Raw genomic sequence first — 25,040 nt, 5'->3', positions numbered from 1 at the left:
ATTATTAAACAGAGAATACTAGACCATGAGCAGCAGGAACTCATACTTACCCAGCCTCGAGTCAGCTCACCAGCATTCTTTGGCATCACTATGCAGAGAAATATTATGTCTACATATTTGCATCTTCTTGATGTCCCACCCCTGAGAAGAGCTTTTCTCCTGGCATGAATGAATGCTTTCCCCTCAAAGGTCTTACAGGGAAGATTCCAACGTAACCCATACCACGCGAGACTCTGTCCATGTGGTTCTGGCTGCCCTGACACTGTCTCACACATTTTGTTAGAGCCAGTTTGGTGTAGTGGTTAGGAGTGCGGACTTCTAATCTGGCAAGCCGGGTTCGATTCTGCGTTCCCCCACATGCAACCAGCTGGGTGACCTTGGGCTCGCCACGGCACTGATAAAACTGTTCTGACCGGGCAGTGATATCAGGGCTCTCTCAGCCTCACCTACCCCACATTGTGTCTGTTGTGGGGAGAGGAATGGGAAGGCGACTGTAAGCCGCTTTGAGCCTCCTTCGGGTAGGGAAAAGCGGCATATAAGAACCAACTCTTCTTCTTCTATATGAGCAGTGTCAGGTTGACAGCTTTGTTGCTTTGCTGGGAAACAAGCCTTCTGTAAGTAAATCTATGACCTTGCAATTTCTGCTCTCTGACTAAGACCCAGAGGTAACCATTTTAGTTGCCAGAGTTTTAACTAAGATGCTTTTATAATATGCTGCCTACCTTGTATTTTATCCTTTATAGTTTTATTTAATCATTTTAAGATCTGTTTGGTTATGTAACCCCATGGCCTATTTTATTATTTTGTTAAAATTTAAACCCTATTTTTATGTTTTATACATATTTTATGCCAATAAAAGGTTACTGACTGACTGACAATTATTAGCATTTCAATATCTAGCTATTCAAACAAAAGGTGTCTGAAAGGCTGTAGGAACTGATGGACTTTTGGTTGACGTCTTCTCTTCTTTAGACAACCATATCTTTGCCTGGGGGAATGGTGGCAATGGCCGCTTAGCTATGACGCCAACAGAAAGGGCTCATAGTTCTGATATTTGCACATCGTGGCCTCGGCCCATTTTTGGCTCCCTGCATTATGTTCCTGATCTGTCATGCCGTGGCTGGCACACCATCATAATTGTCGGTAAGTAGAAAAAAACGCGATCAGGATTCTGTCCATGCATATGTGTCTTCTTTAACTAGGGGTTGCTTGGAAGAGTGGCCATATTCTTTCAGAGGGAAATATATCAGCATGTGTCAGCCTTCTCAGCTTCTTCTGAAGCCTGTTACTTTAAAAAAAATCCCTTTCTCCACAGAAAAAGTGATCAATTCTAAAACCATCCTTCGTTCAAGTAGCAGTGGCCTGTCCATTGGGACTGGTAAGTAATCACTTTTTTTGCGCTCTTTAAAGGTTCTTCATCAGATTAAGAACCCGGGCTTTTCTTGACATCCATGTGTTCCAGGTTATTTTGGATGTTAGAAGCTTTGGGCAGCTTCTCTGTTCAAACCCAGACAGGAGTCACACCATTTCTTCTCTTTGAACCTTGGCATACATGCTAAGCTAGACTGTATGTGGGCGCATGTGGAGCACTAGAACTCCATAAAAAGAAAAAAATTAACTTTACTTGTATTTGCAGTCCTTGATTGCAAAAAGAACTGGTATGTAGTTGTGAAAATCATCAACCTATTAAAGAACAAAGAGAAAACAAAAGAGGCAATGAGTACTATGCTCTGTCTTCCTAGGTCTAAAGCTTCTTGGTTTTAATTTGAGTTGGTTATTTTAAGATTTTGCTCAAGATATACTTCATCCTTTTGTGCTCTCTGGGCCTTCTCATGAAGCCACATAATTTCACTTAGATCACATCTTAGCAGCCTGATTGACATGAGCTTACCTGAGTTTGCAAACTAAGTGGGATGGGCTATGGTCAGTATATGAATGGGAGACCAACAAGGAAGACTGGGATTGCTGTGCAGAGGAAAGTAATGGAAGACCACATGTGCTCATCTTATGCCTGGAATGGCCTGTGGTAGGGATTGCCATGAGTCAGTTGTAACTTGACAGCATGTTCTTCATATCTTGGCATCTGCCAGCCATTCCTGGTATTTTCCCAGTTGAATGTCTTTTCTTTTTTAAAATCAAAGCTGCCTCTCCCATTTAAGCCCAGCAGATCCTTCTACCTATGGGCAAATGCTGATTTCCAGGCTTCAGAATTTATTTATTTTTTAAGTATTTCAGTGCAGAGCTGCTGAGCGCCACCATGAGCCCCTGGACTCGCCACCCCCACAGCCCTGATCAAAACCCAATGGCATCAGTTTGGTGCTCCCATCCATGAATAGAATAGTTGTTCATGAGGTAAGAAGCGTTATAGGAAAAAGGACAGGACTACTGAAGAGCAGGTTTTACACAGTGCATGCTGAAATAAGATATGGTTCAAGAAAACAAATCTACTTTCAAATAACAACCATCTTGCATATAAACATTAAATAAGAAGAGACAGATTTGAAGTAATCTAGCTCATTGTATTTTGTGAGCTTTTGGGCTAGCAAACAGTTTGAGAACTCTGTCAAAAAATTTGGGGCATATTGTGTCTCTACTGCCGAGGTTCCTAAAGATGACGGATGACTTTGGCTCACTGAGAATCTCAGGCAGTTTTTTGACATTTCAAGGCTACTGCAAAATTGTTTTGCTTGGGCAGCAGTGACAATTGGAGTGCAGTAAATTCTCACAGATATGCAACAGTTAGGAAATAAGTCTGCTAAGATAAGTTCTTGAAATGTATTTAAAAGTTGAAGAGAAAATACTTCTAGTCCCAGGTTGACAAAAGGATGGCAGCCTTCAAATGCTTCATTTCTTCCACAAGATCATTAGACACATCACCACAATATTCAGGACTAAATGTTTTGGCCAGGTTTTTCATTTTATTATTTTCCAAATCTGGGAATTACCACAAAGAACCATAGATGAAATCTAACTTACTTACTGCTTCATAGCATCTTGTTATGTTGCTAATTATGCAGTCAGGAAGAACAGAACACTTTCTTCTAGAAATGTTCCTCTGGATAAGATTCATGTAGGTTTTCACTGACACTTGAAGTCTTATCTGCACACCTTGCTTCACCAATTTTCTAGTATCAATTAATAAATGCTAGGAATCCTTCCCTGGATTGCTGAAGTAAACATAATGCAGAATGAACACAGCCTACCTCATGGGCTTGCTATGAGAATAACATGGAGCATAGGGATAATGATGTTGTAAACTGATTTGAGTCTCTAGTCGGGAGAGAAATGGGGTATATATCTCAATAAAATAAACCTGTGCAGCTTCTAGAGTCACAGAAAATACCTCTTTTGTTCAATTGGCTGCCTTTTAACATAGGAGTAGCCTTTCCCCATATTTAGAAGAGTTTTTTATACCCCTCTTTTCACTACCCAAAGCAGCTTACAAACACACCTTTCCCTTCCTCTCCATACAAAAGACTCTCTGTGGGGTAGGTGGGGCTTAGAGAGCTCTACAAGAACTGTAACTGGCCCAAGGTCACCCAGCTTGCTGCACATGGAGGAGTGGGAATCAAACCTGGTTCTCCAGATTAGAGTCTACCTCTCTTTAACCACTAGAGATTTTATTTACATCCTTTTGTTTGCCTTTTGAAGGTGAATTTAGGTTACCCCATGAGGGTCAAGAGTGTAAACTGAACATTTATCTTCTAGGGTTGTAATTTTTATCCAGCTAGGGTGAAATGACACTTTATCCCACAGAGAAGCGAGATTACCTTCTTTTTTATATCATGGCTCTCCTGAGAATTGACAGCATCTGCATTCCTAGACCAGGACATTCTGCTGAAATGTTCCTGTTTTTGGCCAGTTGCTCAGAGTTGTACAGCTGAAGGAGCAGAAGATGAGGAAAGTGAGCGGGAAGCTGAGACCCCTGATCCCAGCAGGGGTTTCAGAGGAACCATGGAAGCAGACCGTGGAATGGGGGATCGTATCAGTTCAGCAGAAGACATTGGAGATTGTAGTGCTGCTGCCAGCAGCTCTTGCCCCAGCTGGCTGCGTAAGGTAACCATTTCTAAATGGATTTTTCTGTAGATTCTGTAGTGAGAAGATAAGAGAAGTGACTGTTTTCCACCAAAGACCTAGGAGATGTGGCTGAGAGGCTCATCTGTAGACATGCATGTCTTATTTGCAGTTCTTTAAACAATCACAGGAAATCTCAGAATCACTTCTTTGGAGTCTTTATTTTTATAAGGTATTAGTTGGAATTCCTTGATGGATGCAGCTTTTTGGCTAACCGCTTCAGACCAACACAAAGCAGATCTTATTTAGAAGGATAATCCACCCGGAATTTCAACTCAGGATCAAAAGGGGGTCCAAGGAAAAGAGATCCTGCGACTGCTACTTTAACAGCGAATCTGTGTTCATAGCTGATTTTTCAAACATTTCAGAGAACTCACCAACTACATAGATGTCTGTGGTAAGTTAACAGTGCACCATTTAGGACACTTCCAGTTTTGAGGCTGTGTACCTAAATATTGAAATGGAGAGAAAGGATTGGTATTCTGTTCGTGTAGGACCCACCCAACTGCTTAGCATCCTCTCATCCTGATGTCAGTGAGGCGATGAGCTTAGCAGCTCATGATCTACCATGTCAAATATTGCTGAGAGGTCAAGTAATATAGTAGCGCTGACCCGCCTCGGTCCAGTTGGTGGCAGGGATTGTCCATCAGGGCGACCAGTATTGTCTCAACCCGACAGCCAGGCCAGGAGCCCAACTGGGCTAGGTCTAGGACCGAAGCTTCTTCCAGGAATGCTATCAGTTGGACCATGGCAGCCCTTTCCACTATCTTCCCTAGAAATGCTAAATGTGAGACAGGATGGTAGTTGGTGGGCTTCCGCGGATCCAGGGATGTTTTCTTCAGCAGAGGCCGTACCACTCTCTGACTGCTCTAGGAGGTTTTCCTGTTGATATGGCTGGTGCGTCTGGTGATGTCATGTGTGAACTCCAGAATGAGATGACCCCTGATAGTTGACACAATCATTCCCTGGTGCCTCTCTCAGTTCTTAGAGCCCAGGTAGCCTGTAAGTTTACTGAAGGTCCGTAGGCAATTAAAAGACATCCTATGAGACACGAGCAAAAGCTCATTTTGAAGCATATTCTGTTGTGGTGATGGTGGCAAACAAAACATACTTTTTTGCCACTAGCATGTCTGCGAAGTATATTCTGGTGGAGCTGTTCCTGGTGGCTTTATGGTATCTGCTCTGCAGGAAGACTCCTGACTGATTGACTGTTTTAGACAAAACTTTGTAGATAAAAATCTCTTGCATCCATATCAACTTAGTCTCTGCATTAGCAGTGACAAGGTCAAGATGGTGTCAGTGTCTCAACTCGTTGAGTTGTTGGGAAATTTTTCAGTTTATTCATCTGACAATATGAACATGATCTTTGAAGGGTTGAAGCCCTGCTTGTATGTCCCTTGCCTTTCTGGCCACTTAAATTGGGGGGATTTCAGATCCCTGCTGGAGACCATGTTGCCAGCAAGGCAACCATAGTTGTAGGGACCACATTACTTAATTCTTGGCCTTTTTGCATGCCTCCCAATCTGTTTCCAGGCACAATTCAGGATGCTGGTGTTGACCACTAAACCACATATGACTCACAACTAGCATACCTCAAAGACTACCAACTCCCTTATGAATATGCCCAATCTCTACAGTCATCATTCAAGGACCTGATTCAGGTGCCCTGCCTTTTGATCTTAGGTGGGTGGCAACTTGGGAGGGGGTGGTCTTTGCAGTTGTGGCACCAAGTCTTTGTTACACTGGTATTCAGAAGACTATTGCCTCTGAATGTGGAGGCTACCTTTTGCACCCAGGGCTAGTAGCTGATGATAGACCTATCCGCTGTGGAATCTGTTTAATTCCCTTTTACAGTCCTCTGTGCCTGTGGCCATCACTAAAGACTCTGACAGCAAATTCGATATTTTAACCAACTGTTATTTCTCCTAAATTTACTGCCAATCAACTTCATTTTATGCTCTCAAGTTCTAAACTGAAAAGTCTCAGCCTCTTCAGATGTTTCTCATAGGAAAGGTGCCCTTAATCATCTTAGCTGCCCTCTTTTGTACTTTTGCAAGCTCTGCAATGTCATTTTGATATATGATGACCAAAACTGCACACACTATTTCAAGTGAGACCTCACCACAGATCTGTATATGAATATTATAACATTGGCTATTTTATTTTCAATCCCATTCCTAATAATCCCAAGCATGAGTTTGCCTTTTTCACTGCTGTGGCACACTTCGTTGATATTTTCATTGAGCTATCTGTGGCGACCCTAAGGTCTCTTTCCCACTCAGTCTCAGCAAGTTCAGAACTCTGTAACTTACGCTTAAAGTTAGGATTTTTGTTCTTGAGTCTTCTTACCTTCATTGAATTTACTTGCCACATTATTACTTACCAATTTGTGAGATCCTCCTGGAGCTCTTCAGTAGGCCTCGGTTTTCATCATCATGAATAATTTTGTATTGTCTGCAAATATGGCCACAAATCTCTCCCCTCCACCTCCAGGTCATTTATGAACAAATTGCCACTAGCCACAATGATTATTCTTGTGGGACTCCACTGCTTATTTCCTTCCACTGAGAAAATTGTCCATGTATTCCCACTCTCTGCTTCCTCTTGTTTAACAAACCTTTAATCCATAAGAGGTAATTTCCTTTTATCTCATGACTGCTACATTTATGCAGGAGTCTTTAGTGAAATCCTTGTCAAAAGGCTTTTGGAAGCCCAAGTATATAATGTCTACCTGGTCGCTATTATAGACATGTTTGTTCACTTTCACAAAGAGCTCCAAATGGCTGGTGAGGCAGCACTTCCCTTGGCTGAAGCCATGCTGATTTTACCTCAGCAGGCTTTGTTCCTCTGTGTACCTAATCATTCTGTCTTTGATTACAGTTTCTACCAATTTTCCTGGGACAGACATTAAGGTAACTGCCCTGTGATTTCTTGGTTTTCCCTAGACCCCCTTTAAAAAGTGGTATAACATTTGCTACTCTCCAGTCATCTGGTACAGTGGCTGAATTTACAAGTACTGGTTAGTAGACCATTTCAGGTGTTCTTTAAGAACCCTTGGGTGAATGCCGTGAGGATCTGGAGATTTACACGGTTTTATTTTTCCCAGCATCTCTAAAACTTCAGCTTTTTAAACCTTATTTTCAACTTATTTCACCTTATTCACTCTTCCTTCCTGAAAATAGTGACTGTGTTCACACCCATTCCACAATGAGCATAGATACAAAGTAGTCATTTAGCTTCTGTGGCATCTCACTTTAATCCTTTTATTCCTTGATCTTCCAAGGGCCCAGCTGCTTCTCTGGTTGGTTTTCTGTACTGAATATATTTTAAAGTATGTTTATTGTTTTTCTTGATGCTTTTAGCAATCTGCTCCTCCTAATTATTAACTGAGATTTCTTTTGCCAGATCATGTGCTCCCTTCCATACTTTTTGTTGTGGCAGACATTTCAGTTTTTAAAAAGGGCTTTGCCTGTTATGGCTTTTTAGACATGGGTTGTTACTGTGTAGGCATCCTTTCAGACTTGGCAGTTCTTTTATTAACCTGGGAATTATATTCTACCCGGGTTTCAATTGGTGTGGTTTTAAATAGCTTCCAGACATCCTCTAGTGATTTGGTTCTCTTGTGTTTCTTTTTCAGCTTCCTTCTGACTAGTCCCTTATTTTTGCAAAGTACAATTCACGTAACTGCTTACTAGCATTGTGATCACTGCTCCCAGCTGGAGCTGCGACAACCTCTTGAAGTTAGTAGGAAGAGAAAGAGGACCCATGATCCAAAACTGGACCAAGACACAGTTTACCTTTCTATGCTCAATATCTGCTGGTACATATACTGACTTCCAGTGTTTTCATATATAGACCACGACTGCAGCCCTCTCAGCATTTGGGGAAAGGTTTTCCATCTTCTAGTCAGAAATCTTTCTGTATCCTTGATTAACAAAAACTGAGTCCAGTAGCACCTTTAAGACCAACAAAGATTTATTCAAGGTGTGAGCTTTCGAGTGCAAGCACTCTTCCTCAGACAAAGTGGAACAAGAGATAAGACAAAGTAAATTAGTGGCAAATTAGTAGACTGTGTCATGATATCCAAATAATCTTTGTTGGTCTTAAAGGTGCTATTGGACTCAGTTTTTGTTTGCTACTTCAGACCAACACAGCTACCCACTTGAATGTATCCTTGATTCTTATTCTTTAGGTGTTAGTTAGCTGTGTAAAGAAATGCTGATACAGACTTCTCACACTTCCTCTGTGACTAGGAGCTGGAGAATGCAGAGTTCATCCCCATGCCTGAAACACCTTCTCTTGCAAGTCTAGCCTCTTCGGGATCGGAGAAGGAGACTCTTCCCTACAAAGAGCTGAAGGGACTCCACTTGGCTTCTCCTCCTCCTGTCGATACCAACAAGTCTACAACAGAATCCTGGGTAATGTAACCCTTTGTCATCTTCTGGAATCTTTTGTAGTGGTTTGGGACAGAAATCATGCTCACAGAGGTTGGCTTAAAGCAGGCTACTTATGTAGAAAGAAAGGATAAGGCGCACACTAATGATACAAAGTCAGATTACTAAATTGACATGATCCACACAGTATATTAAGGTAAAAGAATTCAGACCTGCCTGAACATCATGTACTTGTGAAAGTGTCTTTTTTAAGGATAGGTAATATACTTGGTGAAAAATTAACCCCAAGATCATTTCGAGCAAAGACCAGACTGGTGAGAGTATTTAAGGAATATTCTGCCCTGCCCATAGGAAATCTTTAGGCTTCTTCTTTCCTTCTCATTTCTCTTTAAGATCAGAGGGAGAGGCCACCAATCCAAGAAGCTGATCTGGTGGGCACATGAGAGTGGACCTTTTCAGTGGTAGCCCCACAAATATAGAACAGCCTCCCTAGGGTGGTAAGTCTGGTCCCCTCACTTTCAGTCTTCAGGAGGCAGTCAAAGACAGTTTCATATAGGACTCATTTGAGGATTTTAGTTGTTATTTATTGGCAGTCCCAATCAAGATTTTAAATTGCGGGCTTTGATATATTTTATAATAATATATTTATTACGTAATCCGCCCTGAGTTCCACAAGGTAGAAAGGGTAGCTAATAAATGTTTTAGATAACAAAATAAAATAAATATTCAGAGATCTAAACAGGATTGAAGGAGGAATTTTTGTAAAATGCAAGCGGCATTAATATCTACAAACAAAACCTTGATACTATTCCCCAAATAGGGAGTGATTCAGGAGTGTGGGCAGAGAGTTGATAACAGTTTTGTCTGTGAGCTGATATTTTAGTGTACCAGTTTTTCAAGAATTTCGATTCCAATTATTTAATATTTTGATCTGTCTCTCCTCAGCATCCATAGTTTTTAACTATGACTTGGGCGTCGTTGATCTTGAAGGTTTTGTGCATTTGTACATACTGACAAATTTATTCCTGAATCCTCCTCCCTGTGTAGCAGCACCTCTTTGATACAGCAGAGGCCTGCAGTGAGGAGAGGACCTCTGCGGTGCCAACAGCCTGCAAGTGCAGTCTCCTGCAGGCTGAACTAGAACGACTGAATGGCTTGGTATTAAAATGCTTGGCTGACCAGAAGAAGATGCAGCAGGAAACGGCTCGTCTCAGTGCTCAGCTTCAGAGCCTCTCTAGGATGGGAGGAACACAGCCGGTAAGAGTGTCTTCTGAGGAAACTGGCAGAATATATGTCAGATTTTAAGTATTCTTGGAGTCCACTGAAACTGATCTGGATTCGTATCTTGACTTCCGACAAGCCACAGAGGCTAGGGTGTAGCACACTACTTTAGGCTCCTTGTATTTCTTTGGCTTGAAAAGGTTCATGGAGGTGAGGGAATAGTGGTCTGGCTTTAAGAGTGGCTTCTTTTCAGCTCTTTCTCATATAAAGGTTGATTTGGAGGATTATCCTGTTACTTTTTAAGGGGATTTTAATGTCCATTTAATTCACGGATGTAGTAGGAGTCTGGCCACAAAAGTTCTAGGATGAAGCCTCTGAGAAGCAATACGGGTCTTGTAATACTTCCGTGACAATCTGGCAAATGGTTGTTAGCCATTGCACTTCAATATTTCACTGTTTGTCCATTTTGATGTACACAGTAATATGGAGAATGATTTTCTTGTTTATCCGGACAGTTGGAAGTTCATACCAAAGCCACACAAACATCCAAAGAAGAGATGGAAGCGGATCCCAAGCCTGACTTGGATTCTGACTCCTGGTGTCTTCTGGGAACTGATTCATGCCGCTTCAGTCTCTAGTGCTTTGAGTCCACTGGAATCCATCCAATTTCACAGCACACTAACTGAATACAAGAGCAGCTTTCCTGACTCCAGGTCCTTTGTGAACAAGGAGATTAGATTCTCCAGAACAGCATCCCTGTATGCATGGGTGTGGGTGGAGGGTGTGACCTTCTTAAGCTATGAGCAGAGGAGGAAATTAAGAGGAGGGGCAGAGCTCCAAGGGCCACACTCCAATATCACCACAGCAGCAAGCGCTCCTTGCATGAGCCTGCCCTCGAGGTCAAGTAACCACACCACAGGAATTACTCTGATCGCTGTAGGCTCTTCATACTTTCATAACTTCCTAAGGACAGTATTGAGCCCCCAACTTTAGTCACTTCCATCTACAGGCAAGTAAAATGAGAATACTATGTATTGAAACTGGTTGAGCTCCACCATTGCAGTTGAGTTTAAAACGTTCTGAAAGGTTACGGGGCAGGACCCCTGCCTCTGTGGGAAGCCAGGAAAAGAGTGTGCGCCGAAGGTCAACGAAAGCTTGCAAAACAGAGAAATGGTAGCACTTATGTCTTTCACTTCGGATGCATATCTAGCCCTATCCTTGTCTGCACAGAACATGTTTAAAGCTTCAGCTAAAGGGGATGTTTGGGAGAGGATCTCAGGCACTCAATCTTAGCACTTCCTGCTAAAAAGAAGAAAACAAAAAAAAATGGCTAAAGCTTCCTGTTATCCAAAAAAAGTTCACAACAGCTGTTTTCAAGCCAGAAAAAGAATGTGTAGAATTTGAATTAGGACAGTTATTTTTTCCATCTGTTCGGCTTGATTTGAGTACCAGAACTTCTCTGCTTGTGTACCTAGTTTCTTAGAAGAGCTATTGAATGCCTCTTACTCTCCCCCCTACCCCAATTTTTGCTTCCTGTCCAGGTTCTGAGCCCAGAAGGCAGCTGTGTGGGCTGTAACAATGCACTGACCATTCTCCTGGCAGTGTGGGGCCATATGGCACTTCAAAGCATTTTGTATACTATCAGCAATAAACTGTTTATGAAGTCACTTTGATTGCAGGATAGTCCATTTTTCTATTAAATATTGAAACTGATACTTTTGCTAATCAGTTTGTCCAATTGATTAAACTGTGGAGTAAAGATGACTCCTGGCAGGCACATCTGTGTTCCTCCCCACAGTTCCTCACAGTCTGACATAAATCTCTGAAATAGTCTCTGTACCTTCTTGGGATTCTGTACTTTTGATCTGGTTGTGTTATATTGTGATCTTATATTGTGAGAGCCAGTTTGGTGTAATGGTTAGGAGTGCGGACTTCTAATCTGGTGAGCTGGGTTCGATTCTGCACTCCTCCACATGCAGCCAGATGGGTGACCTTGGGCTTGCCAGGGCACTGATAAAAACTGTTCGGACCGAGCAGTGATATCAGAGGGCTCTCAGCCTCACCCACCTCACAGGGTGTCTGTTGTGGGGAAAGGAAAGGGAAGGTGACTATAAGCCGCTTTGAGCCTCCTTCGGGTAGAGAAAAGCGGCATATAAGAACCAACTCTTCTTCATCTTAGTCTCCCATACTTCTCTCTCTCAGATCCCTAGGTACACTTCTAGAAATATACTCAGGCTGAGGAAATATTCTGTAGCTGGAGATGAGTGCCAGAGCATTCTTTTAGGAATAGCATATTTCTAAAAGCTTTACCCGGATCAGTTTTAAAGGAGTATAAAGGAAGTCTTTTTCCTGTGTTCAGCCCCAGCCTTTACTATTGGAGGGAGGAGCACAAAGAACCTGCATATAATGAATTCTAAATTGTTCAGCAGATGATTGTGACTTTTGATTGTTCGTCATCCATGGGAATCTCCTGCAAGTACTGGAGCTGCTTTATATGAAAGGTGGTATACAGTAGGGATTTTGAGAGAAAAGAAGTAAGCCTAGGCCATGTCTACCAAAGATTTGCTGACCTGATAGGGGTTGCTCTCTTGCAGTGCACGGCTATCTTTATTTCTCAGTGTTCAATGTCTGGAAGACAAAATGCAGTGTTCCCGTTGGAACCACTGGAGTAGTGGATTACTCTATTGAGGGGGACCTGTGCTCCACAACAATGTGCCTTAGTAAAGAATTCACACTGTCCAATATGTGCCTGTTACAGACCACGATTTATGCACCAACTATTTTATGCAACCAAAGAAGCATTTTAAAACAGATCTTGTTCTAGACTTGAGAGTGAAGGACACGTGGGCTGGGGTGCCTTGGAGCACTTTCAGACCCACATCCCTTCCCCATCCAACAGTGCTAATTATGCAGATATATTGCTCTCTTGCTAGCATTGTTGTTGATTTGTTATAGTAGAACATGTCTTATATCTGCACTGACACTAGCTGAAAACTAGTTTGTCATTATCTATCTTTGAGATGTTCAATGGTGGAATGGTTTGAAGTTTTGTTTTAGCGGTTAAATAAACATTGACACTTACAAGCCTGCATGTCCTGACTCTTTTTAAAAGAATGTAGATACTTGCTTACTTGTACCTCCCAGATGGCTATGTTTACATCGAAATTCTGATTTCGTTAGGATGGAACAAATTTGTTCACCTTAAGTTCACTTTGCTCTTCTATAGCCACTTTTAGAAATGCTAACATGAAAGAAAATGCCTGCGTTCTCCAGTAAGACACTGTCTCTTTACTGCCAGACAACTTGACCATTGTATCCCATCAGTAATCAGTGCATTAACATGACAGGAGTAACCTGCATTGGTGAGATATCTCTGCACTAGTTGAATTGCCTTTGATGGGTTTTTTTGTCTCAAACAAGTAATTGAGACAGTGTTTTCTGCTTTCTGAAAATACTCTGAGATGGTATCTATGCTTCCTGACATGCAAGCTTGGTAAGGAGTAAGCAGGTGTATTTACTGGAGATAGTAAGAGTGCCCACTGTGTCTACTGAAGTGCAAAGTGTTTCTCCTAGCTGCTAAACATGCACATGAAGCTGTCTGATACTGAATTAGACCATCCATCCATCAAGGTCAGTATTGCTATGAAGTTGCAAATTGAACAGATGAGAAGCAAAATGGTTGCATTATGTCTGAGAGTATTTTTATAGAGTATAATCTGAGCCAGAGATTATTCATAAAATGTAAAAGGCAGCACTTCTGAGTGTGTAAAATCTTCCCTTCATGCATGCAATATTCCACAGAATTGGAATTCAGGGCTACACTTCAGAGAGACTAGAATTTTAACTGGCTTTGCTGAGAAAGGAGGCAGGGGTCAGAATGTCACTTTCCTGGAATATCACACAGTTGGGTAACCTAGCATATTACTATGGTTTTCCACTTTGTACACAACATGTTTCTAGCTCGTATAAGAACTTTTATTTAATAAATCCTTTATCATTAACTAAAACATTTATATCCTCTTTCCTCTAGCTTCCAAGTGGCTTATAATAATAGCTAAACAGCCCAATCTTAAAAACAAAGGTAAAGTAGCGAGACCCAATCCCTCATTAAAAGATGGCAGCTATTCAAGCCCCTTCTAAAGCTCAAGTAAACAGTCAGACCTTGTAACCTCCTTAGGATCTCCACCCTCAGCAGAGAGCCCATTCCACAGAGCTAGAGCCATGATGCAAAAGGTCCGGACCCTGGTCAATGCCAGACTGGCCACTCTTAAGTGGTGGGCTAGCCAATAGCTATCTGATGGCACAGAGGAACATATGGAAGGAGATGGTCCTTCAGATATGTGGAACTTCAGGTGTGAAGGGTTTTGCAGGCCATAATGCCCTTGGAGATAGACTGGTGGCTAATGAAGCTGTCTCGTCATGGGCAGCATTTGGCTAGCTTGACAGCAGCTGGACTACCAAACTCTGGACCAGTTGTATTTCCAAGTTGTCTTTGGGGCAGCCCCATTTATAGTGATTGCAGTAACGCAACTGTGATGTTACAGAAGCATGGATTAGCATGAACAGATCAGCTGAATCTAGATAACAAATTGGTGAATCAAATGCAGCTGATCAAAGGTTCCCTTGGCCACAATGTCAACTCACTTTTCAAGCAACAAGGTGGGTACTATGAGTACCCCAAGCTCTTAAATCTGCTCTGAAGAAAACAATATTGCGCCATCTGGGACAGAAGGAGTCAGTATCTCTGGAGTACTATTCTCCTCAACCAACATTGGCTCTGTCTTGTCTGGATTCATGAACTATATAGTTTCCCTTTTCTATAGGGTACAGTTTCATATAATGAGGTGGGAACTGAACTTACACAAATCATGCAGCCTCATTCCATAGCATTCACCCCATTATCTCCTACGCTTATTTTCTCACAGGCTGCCTTGAATAAGTGTCAATTTACTAGTATTCACAGGTGATAAAACAACTTCTGGGGTTAAAACCCAGATCTCAGAGAGGGTGGTATGCAGTGTTGACCATTCCTAGTCCTGTTATGTCTGACAAGCAAGATAGATAAGAATGCGAATTACTACGATGGCCAGCCTAGGTAATTATAAGGCCTTTATTTCAGTTCTGCTCTTGGCAATGGTTCTGTATACGGGAACAAAGAATGTTTCTCCTAAACACATGTCCTAAAGAGTCTAAAATGACTGCAAGGATTTAATGAAGTCTTAATGGAATTTTGGTCTGGACAATTTAAGCAGTAATTCTCCCACAGGACATGTGGCAAAGCCAGACAAAATTCAAGTGCTTCAGCATAAATTGCAAGGAATTCTTGTGAAGAAATGCACAGAAGAATTGTGATCATCAGTCAGTGGTAGTAGGATATGGAAGAGGCCTGCTGAGGCCTACTTAAACTCTTCTAAGAAGTATTGATCCTAATATAAAACATGAGGGATTTAATAATCTGCTCACAACTTTTGGGCTTAAAGACTTTACAAACGTGTGTTTTTTGTTTTAAAAAGCCACAGCCATTATTATAATCTCTGCTTGTTCTCCTGTCAAATTGAGGGAAATGGAGAGGGTCCCAATGTAACCACTCCAGTGGAAGTCTATATTAGCAACATCTCTTTTGCTGTGGTGGTGGTGGTCTATTCTTTATGTTTTTACACTTGGGAATGTGTCTCTCGGCCACCTTAGGGGCAAACTGACGTGTACAATACGGGCACAATTTGTAGTCTGGATTTTCCATGGGAGGTGCTGGAAGAATGTCTGAGGCCTTCCCCCCTTTGGAGATTACTCTTTGCACTTCACGAGCCCTACGGAGTGTGTTGATGAAAGACTCATGCTTCTGTCTCCAGTTGCTTTGTTTGGATTGCATACCACTTTGCTTGGAATCATCAGTGCTTTTGGTCGAAGTTCTTTTCTGTAGTGATAAAGAGAAGCAAAGCCATTAGTGTAATCATGTCACTTCAAAATGTACAATTTCCCCTGCCAGCGTTATTGATGTGAATCCAAATCAGTTATCATATATGTGAAAGTGCGTCATTTCTAATGCTGTAACTTCCCAGTCCTTTGAAGTTCAGTAAATGGAGCTCCATGATGCGTGTATAGCAGATGAGCCCAGGAGGTATGGAGATGGGGCTTATATTAAAAAATACTTTTTAAAAGTCATAGTAGCTTCCTTAATTCCACTGCAGGTTGACACTTCCTCTCTAATCAAATGCCACTATTATTTTTAATATCTGAATATTGTGGTTGTAGTGCAGATAAAATCACCTGAACGGGGAAGAGTTAACAGAATTAACTGTGTGAAATTGTACAGACTTCCTGAAAGAGCAAGCTTTCAAGCTCTGCTGGAGTCTGCACTATAATAAAGTGAGAACATTTTCTTCATTCCCATGATCCTTTGTACCCTGCTAAGCTCTTGACCTCAGTGCTGTTTGTAGCATGGCTTTCCAGACTCGGGTGGCGGACTCTGTGTGATTAGTTATGTCATTTCCTGTTCTATGAAAGGAGTTATACAACGTATACTTCTCTAGGCTAAGTCTTGGAGTCATAAATCAAAACCGTATGGCATCTCGTTATTTTTTAAAGCTCCTTACTCAACATAATTAATGTCTGACAGTCACTACACACAGAGCTGCATTTAAATGGGTAAGTAGAAATTAAAAGTACTTTTAGATTATCACAATGTATAAGGGAGGGAAGGCAGCATGGTATAGCCTGATCTTATCAGATTGTGGGTGATAAGCAGGGATGGTACTTGAAAAGTAGACCATTAAGGAAGACAGCAGAAGGCGGCAATGGCAAACCATCTCTTTCTATCTCTATAAGAGTTAAGGGTTACTCTAAGGAAAAAAGTGAACTGCACCTTAGCTAGACAAGGTGGGAACTAGAGCATTTGATGTTATATTTTTAAAGTGTGGGTTAGTTAGCTTGGCAGACACACGTAAATTACTCTAGAGATAAGAAATACTATATAAATTGGTGAGTGTCTTAGTATATAAGTTGACTATCAATAAAGCCCCTTGTAATTTAAAATACAATGGGCACTAGCCTTCTCTCCCCACCCTCTGGACAGGCCCGCCAAGGCCTGGAGAGGCTTCAGCAGGCCTTCTCAGGGTGGGGGGGAGAGTGCTGGCAGGGACTCCCCCCCCCCCTGCCCTGGGCAGGCCCACTGAGGCATGGAGAGGCCACGGTGGGCCTGCAGGAAGACTGAAAGGTGTGTGTGTGTGGGGATACTGGCAGAGGCTGCGGCCTTCTCCAACACCCCCCATGTGCCAGTAAGGCTAGGGCTTGTCTCCCTTCCCTCCCAGTCCCTAGCTGTGGTACTAGGCCTCCCCATTCCTCCCAGCTCACTGGCTGCCTTACCTCTCATAGTCAGTTGAGTGGAGGGGACTGGCAGTGGAGGGGGATGTGGCCAGGGGGAGGATAGATGGTCAATCAGGCAATGAGTCCCAACTCCTCCCACTACCCCTTTCCCATTTTATTTATGGTACAGATAAGTGTCTTACCTGAGAAGTATCTGAGCCCATCAAGAGATGATATGTCTCTAATTCAGTGCCCTTTGCTCTGGCTTTACTTGAATCAAATACTTTTCTCTTGGAGCCATGATTCTTGCTGCAGATACTTATGTGCCTCTCCAACCTGGAACAGTAAAGCTTCCGTCCACAAAAATTGCATTCACCCCAGTCTTCTACACTACTCGGTGCCTCCATGTATGATGGTGGTGCTCCCTGTCCTGACGGGACTGCTGCTGGAGACTGGGCATGCCTGGAAGCCATGTCTGGATAAAGAGTTGCATTTTCCTGGTAAACATCTCGAATTTTACTGTTGCTAGCCATCAACCGTTGTTTTTTTAGCCTTTCTATATGGAGCTCTGAGGGAAATGGGGTTGTCTCTGTGGAAGCTACAGGGATATTTGGAGTTTTCCTGTGACCAGCACTTGGCTGAGCTGTCGGTCTGGAAAGATTCCAAGAGATGTCTACGGCTTTCCTCTCAGGCATCCATAGTCCTTGCTCCTTTCTTGTTTTTGCCTCTGCTTGCTGCTTCTCCCACTGGATCCTCCGGAGCTCCTCTTCTGTTCTCCTCAGCTTCTCCCTGAGTAAAGCCTCCTTTCTCTGGATCTCCTGCTCCAAATTCCTACCAGCAGCCTCCAGTTTTTGAATGTATCCTGACTCTGCCCTTCTTGGATGAGAAGCTGCTCTCTTTGACTGCTCTGCTGAAAAAGGGAAAGGCACTCCAATATGCTGGGCCTTGACTGAAAGTGATCTTCCTTTTTTCTCTGAGCTAACATTAGGGGAAGCAATCTCTGTAGCTGGTGGGTTTTCAATTTGCCAAGAACAAGGTATGGAATCGTTTTCTGATTTTTGATGAAAGACTGGTTTTAGTGGGTATGCCCTGTCTACACCTCTCCGCTTGGGTCTCCAGTGGGAGGATAGAGTGCCGGCTTGTTTCTTGAAGTACCAGTTGTGAGGACCAGCAGACCAGAAGCCTGCATTCTCTGAAATCAGCAGACTATTTTCTGCAGGCTCAGAACAGGAAGCACTCCGGCCTTTTTGGATACAAACATCTTTCAGCTTCTTATCTTTGTTAGACATGAGTTGTTGCTGGATATTAGTCCTCAGGTGTTCTAACCTTGGCTGTTCTCTAAGAGGCTCTGAATGACATTTCTCCTGGCTTGTTGCAGGAAGACTGGGATTGGACACCATTGGATCCACATGGGGACACACAGCCAGCTGCAACTGAGCCATTCGGCATTTATAGCAAATCCTGGGGAAAGACCACAAGTGGTATATGCTGTGATTAGGCCTCTTGTTTCACTTATGATATTAGGAAAATGAAATGCAAAGACTCACCAGTCCTAGAGAGCAGATATGTTAAACTCATTTGTTATGAGGGCTTTGTTCCTTTGTCAATCCATATGGCTTTACTCTGTTTATAAACTTTATAAGTGACACTGGCAAGCCCAATTAACAATATTATTTTTGCTAAAACAACAACAATTGATTCCTAGCAATGGGAACCTGCAAAAGCCCCAATAAATATATTTAATGATATGCAAGACAAGTTTGTTTCAAGAGATACTGTAAAGGGGGCAGGGTATCTGATTTATTTATTGCATTTATATAATGCCCTTCCCTAAGGAACCGCTCAGGATGGTTCACATGTAACAAAAACATGAACAGCATATCAACAATACAAATTTTAAACATAGCATAAAGCCAATTTTTTTGAAAAAATGTTGCTTAACCTGAAAACAATTGCAGTAGATATTTAGGCTACAGAAGGAGGCAAACTACAATTCATTTTAAGGAGTAACATTTGGATTAATGCCTCTCAGACCCCAGTTTTAAAATATTCCTAACTCTCCGTGTTTCATTTGTATCCTGCCTCTCTCTAGTGGGAATATCTCTCCTATTTTATCCATGCAATTAACTTGTGAAATTGTACGTGATCAGCCCAAGGTCACCCAGCAGGCTTCCATGGCAGACTAGGGTCCCTAACCACACCCTAACATGGGTCCCTAAGCACAATCCCCCAACAGGCAGGGAAGGTCATAACTGCTTCACCTTCATCATCATTAGATATAATAATAATAAATATTTGCCAACATAATGCTCACCGCAGGCACTTGGCTGTGCAGTTCTGTACAATGACCTCCAGCCCAGAAACTGGAGGATGTGGTGGAGGCTCGGTAGCTATAGCAACTCGTCTAGCCACGCGGCTCCAAACATCCCTCCCTCCTCTTCCGTCCCATCCGCGCTGCCCCGCTCCGCCCGCCTATTCTTATCCGAGCCTCGAGCCGGAGAGGTGTTTACAACAGTTGCTTAGCAACGAGCACGCGGGCGCTACATCCGGCTCAACGACAACATTTCCCCGTATTTCCCTTTCGCCTGAATGTAATTATTTAGTCGGAATAATTCGCCGCTCTCGCCAGCGGTTTACCCAAGATACCTAGCTCTATTATCACCCGAGACGTTGGAGCCTCTCTAGCCTCTGGAGAAGAGGACAGCTCTATGATGATGGATGCTTAGTGTGGCTGAGCCGTTAGCGGCGGTTAGGCTCGTTCCGCACGGGGGCCCTTGGCTGGCTGGGGAAAGAACTGCAGCCTTCTGCTGCTGTTTGGCACTTGGAGCAGCCACTCGGGTCTCAAGATTCCCGCCTTTTACCCCGTACTCCGGGCTGCAGCTAAGGGCGGGGTTTGAAGGACTGTCCCACCTGCTCTCATTCACATTTCCCCTCCCCGTGAACCTTTGCCCTTCAACCTTCCCCACCTTCTCCATGCTCGCCTTATAGGGGGAGGCAGTCTAGAGCCTCCTGTGGCCCAGGGAATTACTCAGCCTGCGTCCTTATGCTGCAATCGGTGGAGGGTGGCCGCAGGCACTTCCTGTGCTGGCATTGGGAAGGGAGGACATGGAGTTGGTCTCTGCATGTCTTTCTCTGTCTAACCGTGTTTCTGGTTTTGATCCAGGTGGTACCAGCTATGGCTGAGGGAGACGGCCTCATTTCAGTGGATTATGAAGTGTTTGGGAAAGTCCAAAATGTGTTTTTCCGCAAACACACACAGGTATGTGTGTTCTGTCCTCTTGTTTTGCCTTGATGGTGCTCAGTACTAAGAATCTCTGAGAGCTCTGGGAGCTTCATATGCATTTATGTAAAATATTTATAAATCATCTTTCTACAAACAGCATCTGAAGTGGTGCACAGCTATTACAAACATAAATTATACAATTATATATATACCAACATTCACTTTGTAAGTTGATTGCTGTCAGACAAAAGTTGTCGGTTCCTGCCAGTTCAGACTAATTGCAGTGTATTGTGTTGTATGCATCTGTGTTTTTCTTTTCTTCAGGCTCAAGGGAAAAAGTTAGGTGTGGTTGGCTGGGTTCAGAATACGGACTATGGCACTGTGCAAGGACAGATCCAAGGCCCTATTTTCAAAGTGAGGCAGCTTCAAGAATGGCTTCGGAAGACAGGAAGTCCCAAGTCCCGCATTGAAAAAGCAGATTTCCACAATGAGAAGAAAATAACCCAGTTAGAACATAGTGACTTTTGCATTGTGAAATAATAAGAGCATTAAACATAGGAGAAAAGATTGATTCCCATTTTACAAAAAAAAACTGGTCCTTTCATTCTCTCTTGCTATTAACTGCCAAATTCAGAGATTCCTTTAGTTTAGATTTTATGTATTTTCATTATATTGTTATTAAGTTGACTGCTCTGATATAAAGACAGTTTTACTGATGTAAGGATGTATTAGGTATTAATAAAGACATTGCTTAAATATACATGGCCCCATATATGTACAAAAATGAATCTAAAACACTGAGAGTGAGTCACCTGGGAAGGCATAAGTGGGTTGGGATGTTCCCATTCTGTTTTTGTTGCATCATATATATTTAATGTTTTGTTTTGAAGTTTGTAAGCCGCTTCAGGTTTTATGTGAGTGAGTTTGTATGGCACATAAATAAATGGAGGGAAAAAAAGGAAAATGGCCTGTTCTTTACAGTGAATTCTTTTTCTAAATTGTTTATAAAAATCAGACCTCAACATTTTGTCATGCTTACACTGACCAAAAAACAGAAGCAAAATAGCCTATTCAGGTAAAAGGATAATGCTATGAAAAGGGTGGCTTAATTTGCAGTGACTGAGGGCTCCTGGGACAGATGGCAGATTTAATCTTCATTGCAGTAGTGTTCCTGAATGCACACTTTTTCTTTCTCTTGCATGGATAAATAACATTCCTGGCAGAAATAAAGCCATGTACATGGGAATACCCTACACCCTTTTGACAGTGCATGGACAGCAAAAGTCACAAGCAAGGAAATACAGCACATAAAGTCTGATATATCATTTGTAGGCAAAATCATGAAATCTGGCTCACTTACTTTGGCCATATCATGCAATCCAATTAAATGGAGAAAGCAATTATGCTAGGATTGGCCAGTGGAAAAAGGAAACACGGCTGACAAAGAGCGCAGTGTTTGGACGTGATTGGGATGGATACTGGCCAGAATACTGCATGGCTGAGAGGTAGTGCAGGATTGGGGATCGTGGTGACAGCTGTGTAATGGGATCTTGAAGCTGTCTACGCTTGTAGCCACCACCACTTCCTATGGTATTGAATTCTGCATGTTAATTACTCTTGGATGAAAAAGTACTTTTATCTGTTCTAAACCTGCTGCTCTTTAATTTCATTGAATGTCAATGAGTTCTTATATTGTGAAAAAGGAAGAAAAATACTACTTTTTATCCCATGCATAATTTTGTAAACCTCTATCCTGTCAGCCCTCAGTTGTTACTTCTCTATCTAAAGAGCTATAACCTGTTTAACCTTTCTTCTTAGAGAAAATGTTCCATCTGCTTTCAGCGTTCTGCAGGGCCTGCAAAACAGAGCTCTTCAGTCAGGTTTATGATTGAGGCTGGCATGGCGAGGAAGATCTGACGGGTCCCCCAAGCCCTCCAGTTTTACGAGCATAACACCCATCATGTGATCTGTGCTCCCTCCTCCCACTCTTGCATTAGATTTCTGAGTGACCGCCATGGTTTTTAATTGTTTTTGGAGTCTGTTTTATGAGTCTTATTGATGAATGTCCGGATGGGCTTTAATTGGGTTTTTAACAGACTGTTGTAACCCGCCAAAAGCCTATTATGAGAGTGGCGGGCAATAAGTCGAAATAATAAATTGTTTTAGTTGCCCTTTTCTGCACTTTTCTCAATGCTATAATGTTTTTTCCCCTGATGCTCAATTACCAGAATTGTACACAGTATTACAAATAAGGCCATACCATCAATTTGTACAGAGGCATTGAACTGGTTGATTTGTTTTAACTCTCCTTCCTAATAATTCTCAGCATAAAGGTAAAGGTATCCCCTGTGCAAGCACCGGGTCATGTCTGACCCTTGGGGTGACGCCCTCTAGCGTTTTCATGGCAGACTCAATACGGGGTGGGTTGCCAGTGCCTTCCCCAGTAATTACCGTTTACCCCCCAGCAAGCTGGGTACTCATTTTACCGACCTCGGAAGGATGGAAGGCTGAGTCAACCTCGAGCCGGCTGCTGGGATTGAACTCCCAACCTCATGGGCAGACAGCTGCCTTACCACTCTGCGCCACAAGAGGCTCTTAATTCTCAGCATAGCATTTGCCTTTTTATTTCAGTTACACACTGAGTCCACATCTTCAGTGAGTTATCTACCACAACTCCAAGATCTCTCTCCTGGTCTGTCTCTGCCAGTTCAGGCCCCATCAACATGTATTTATAGTTAAAATGTGTGGTTCTAATATGCATTACTTGCCCACATTGAACCTCATTTGCCACATTGATGCCCACTCTGCTGGCTTTGACAGATCCCTCTGAAGCACCTCACAATGTTCCCTGGTTCTTAACCATTAACATCTTAGAGTCATTCACAAATGTTGCCACTTCACTGCTTACTCCCAATTCCAAAATATTAATGGACACATTAAAAGGCACTGGACTCGGTATTGAGACCTGTGATAGCCTAAAGGTAAAGGTAAAGGTATCCCCTGTGCAAGCACCGAGTCATGTCTGACCCTTGGGGTGACGCCCTCTAGCGTTTTCATGGCAGACTCAATACGGGGTGGTTTGCCAGTGCCTTCCCCAGTCATTACCGTTTACCCCCCAGCAAGCTGGGTACTCATTTTACCGACCTCAGAAGGATGGAAGGCTGAGTCAACCTTGAGCCGGCTGCTGGGATTGAACTCCCAGCCTTATGGGCAAAGCTTTCAGACGGCTGCCTTACCACTCTGCGCCACAAGAGGCTCTGTGATAGCCCACTGCTTATTTATTATTAGGCTCCCAACCCTGCCCTCCTGAGGATCCACCCCCAAAATCTCCAGATATTTTCCAAGCAGGGGAGGGCAACCGTAAAGTCTATATCCGTATTAAGTAAGAAGTTGCTTAAAGTTAAGGGATACTTTGAGTGTAAGAAATCAATGCAATTCTGCTGCATTCTATTATGTTGTGCCTTTAAATGACTTTAACTCATTATGAATTATGCTCAGTAAAAACATACAAGGACTCCACTAAATGTCCCAATTCATCCTCTGCTTAACGGTTTATAAATGCATGGGGCGCATGACGTTCATCAGCGAGGCTACATTACACGATTAGGCCTCACGTGGTATGAACGATAAAAAGCCTCGTGCCGCCCATTTTAAAAAAAAACATTGTTATTTCAAATAATAAACTTAAATGCGAAAAATCCCGCCACTTCCACAAACAAGGTATCTCATTGTTCAAAGCCAAAGGACCGCTGCTGTCCCGCCCCAATTCCCGCATCCCCCCTTAAGAGCAGCTCAGTATCAGCCTCTCAGCGTTGACAAGCAGCACCCCACCGCCGTGTTGCGGCTTGCGGCGGGAGGGGGACTCAGTTAAAGCACAGCGACGTGTTAAATATACCACAGACGACTTTTACAGTTCCCATAGTGCATTGCAGGTACATCCTAGCGCAGGCTGGGAATTGAAGTCCGTAGCTGCGCCTAAGATGATTTTACGGGCCTTCGGCCCTTCGCTGCAATCGGGTGGTTGGCGCCGTTCCTGGCGCGAGCGTGTCTGGGGGGAGAGCGGGCGTCTTCGTTACGGTTGGCGGGACGGCGCCCCCTTTTGTGCTTGAGGGGAGCGGAGCGCAAAAGGGAAACGGGAGTTGGCGTGACTGCGCCTGGGAAGAAAGGAAGGAGGAGACAGAGACCGTAGCTGCTTCTGCTGTGGCGGGGACGGGGTGAGCGGCTGGTGGGTAACTTCCTAGCTGGCGCAGGGCGACTGTCTCAGCGGGGACTTGCTACTTGGAAGCCAGTGGGGCTTGCGTGGGACCGGGCCGCGGCACCAGCGGATGAGCTTTGCCCATTTTTCCTGTATAATTAACACCTCCTAACAAAGAGGAACTGTACATAGAGTTTTTGCCTTTTGGAACTGTCCAAAATGGACAGTTCCATTGGACTCCGGGGAACAGAGGACAGGAAGGCCTGGAGAATCATTTTCCATGGGGTCGCAATGCACCTAACAACAACAACAAAGAGGAGGGGTAATTATGCCTTTTGGGAAGCAATCTAAATAACTGGAGGTATTTAATTCCACATGAATGTATTGTCTCCCTTAAAGGAACTCAAGTGGGTGGCAGGTGGTTAACCCCGTTATCAACATTTCGCTAAGCAACACTGGCCAAGGATCACCTGTAAGTTTGAGAGTTGAACAGGGATTTGAACCTCGATAACCTACAGCTATACACCATTCCACATTGGCATATCTCTCACTCTCCCTATTTTCTGGACCCTGACCCAGTCACTTGTGCCTTGTTATTTATTTGTCCATTTAAGGGTATTGAGAATTGTCA

At 43.1% G+C, this 25,040-nt stretch overlaps 4 protein-coding genes across 10 annotated transcripts in view; 3 read left to right on the top strand and 1 right to left on the bottom strand.

The window, feature by feature from the left end:
• NEK9 (NIMA related kinase 9) overlaps positions 1 to 12,773 on the top strand; it is a 35,836-nt gene extending 23,063 nt beyond the window's left edge. The window contains exons 17-22 of one of the 2 annotated variants that reach the window (XM_077323255.1): positions 973 to 1,143; positions 1,316 to 1,378; positions 3,863 to 4,056; positions 8,328 to 8,492; positions 9,516 to 9,725; positions 10,205 to 12,773. In XM_077323255.1, coding sequence (XP_077179370.1) covers positions 973 to 1,143; positions 1,316 to 1,378; positions 3,863 to 4,056; positions 8,328 to 8,492; positions 9,516 to 9,725; positions 10,205 to 10,327 — 926 coding nt within the window. In that variant the 3' untranslated portion in view covers positions 10,328 to 12,773. Of the gene's footprint in view, positions 1 to 972; positions 1,144 to 1,315; positions 1,379 to 3,862; positions 4,057 to 4,246; positions 4,472 to 8,327; positions 8,493 to 9,515; positions 9,726 to 10,204 lie in introns of those variants that run through there. The other variant, XM_077323256.1, reaches the window with a different exon arrangement.
• A 2,012-nt stretch (positions 12,774 to 14,785) lies between these two features.
• Positions 14,786 to 19,461, bottom strand: ZC2HC1C (zinc finger C2HC-type containing 1C). Its single transcript, XM_077323257.1, has 3 exons — positions 19,306 to 19,461; positions 17,195 to 18,452; positions 14,786 to 15,603 (listed from the first exon to the last, which is right to left on the bottom strand). Exons 2-3 carry the CDS (start codon positions 18,431 to 18,433, stop codon positions 15,295 to 15,297), a joined length of 1,548 nt encoding a protein of 515 aa, XP_077179372.1. The 5' UTR covers positions 18,434 to 18,452; positions 19,306 to 19,461; the 3' UTR covers positions 14,786 to 15,294.
• A 53-nt stretch (positions 19,462 to 19,514) lies between these two features.
• ACYP1 (acylphosphatase 1) lies at positions 19,515 to 22,395 on the top strand. 4 transcript variants are annotated; one of them, XM_077323260.1, is made up of 3 exons: positions 19,515 to 19,582; positions 20,155 to 20,250; positions 20,539 to 22,395. In XM_077323260.1, exons 2-3 carry the CDS (start codon positions 20,167 to 20,169, stop codon positions 20,752 to 20,754), a joined length of 300 nt encoding a protein of 99 aa, XP_077179375.1. In that variant the 5' UTR covers positions 19,515 to 19,582; positions 20,155 to 20,166; the 3' UTR covers positions 20,755 to 22,395. The 4 variants fall into 4 exon arrangements, with proteins under 4 accessions (XP_077179375.1, XP_077179376.1, XP_077179374.1 ...); XM_077323261.1 differs by having other exon boundaries at positions 19,579 to 19,633; XM_077323259.1 differs by lacking the exon at positions 19,515 to 19,582 and adding an exon at positions 19,603 to 19,739.
• A 1,741-nt stretch (positions 22,396 to 24,136) lies between these two features.
• Positions 24,137 to 25,040, top strand: part of MLH3 (mutL homolog 3) — a 28,628-nt gene continuing 27,724 nt past the window's right edge. For 2 of the 3 annotated variants that reach the window (XM_077323251.1, XM_077323248.1), the window contains exon 1: positions 24,137 to 24,439. The gene's annotated coding sequence lies outside the window, so the exon portion shown is untranslated. The remainder of the gene's footprint in view (positions 24,440 to 25,040) is intronic. The other variant, XM_077323250.1, reaches the window with a different exon arrangement.

This window comes from Paroedura picta, chromosome 2, assembly GCF_049243985.1.
Source record: "Paroedura picta isolate Pp20150507F chromosome 2, Ppicta_v3.0, whole genome shotgun sequence".
Classification (NCBI taxonomy): Eukaryota; Metazoa; Chordata; class Lepidosauria; order Squamata; family Gekkonidae; genus Paroedura; species Paroedura picta.
Note: the sequence above shows the minus strand (reverse complement) of the source record. Positions and strands in the feature narration are given on the sequence as shown.

Bases quoted from the DNA above. Each gene is read 5' to 3' on its own strand.
- ACYP1 (XM_077323258.1), top strand. From the start codon at position 19,710: ATGCTTAGTGTGGCTGAGCCGTTAGCGGCGGTTAGGCTCGTTCCGCAC. The intron at 19,830-20,154 runs GTCTCAAGATTC...GTTTTGATCCAG, and splicing joins CACTTGGAGCAGCCACTCGG to GTGGTACCAGCTATGGCTGA. The intron at 20,251-20,538 runs GTATGTGTGTTC...TCTTTTCTTCAG, and splicing joins TTTTCCGCAAACACACACAG to GCTCAAGGGAAAAAGTTAGG.
- ZC2HC1C (XM_077323257.1), bottom strand. From the start codon at position 18,433: ATGGCTCAGTTGCAGCTGGCTGTGTGTCCCCATGTGGATCCAATGGTG. The intron at 15,604-17,194 runs GTAAGACACTTA...TTATCACTACAG, and splicing joins TGGGCTCAGATACTTCTCAG to AAAAGAACTTCGACCAAAAG.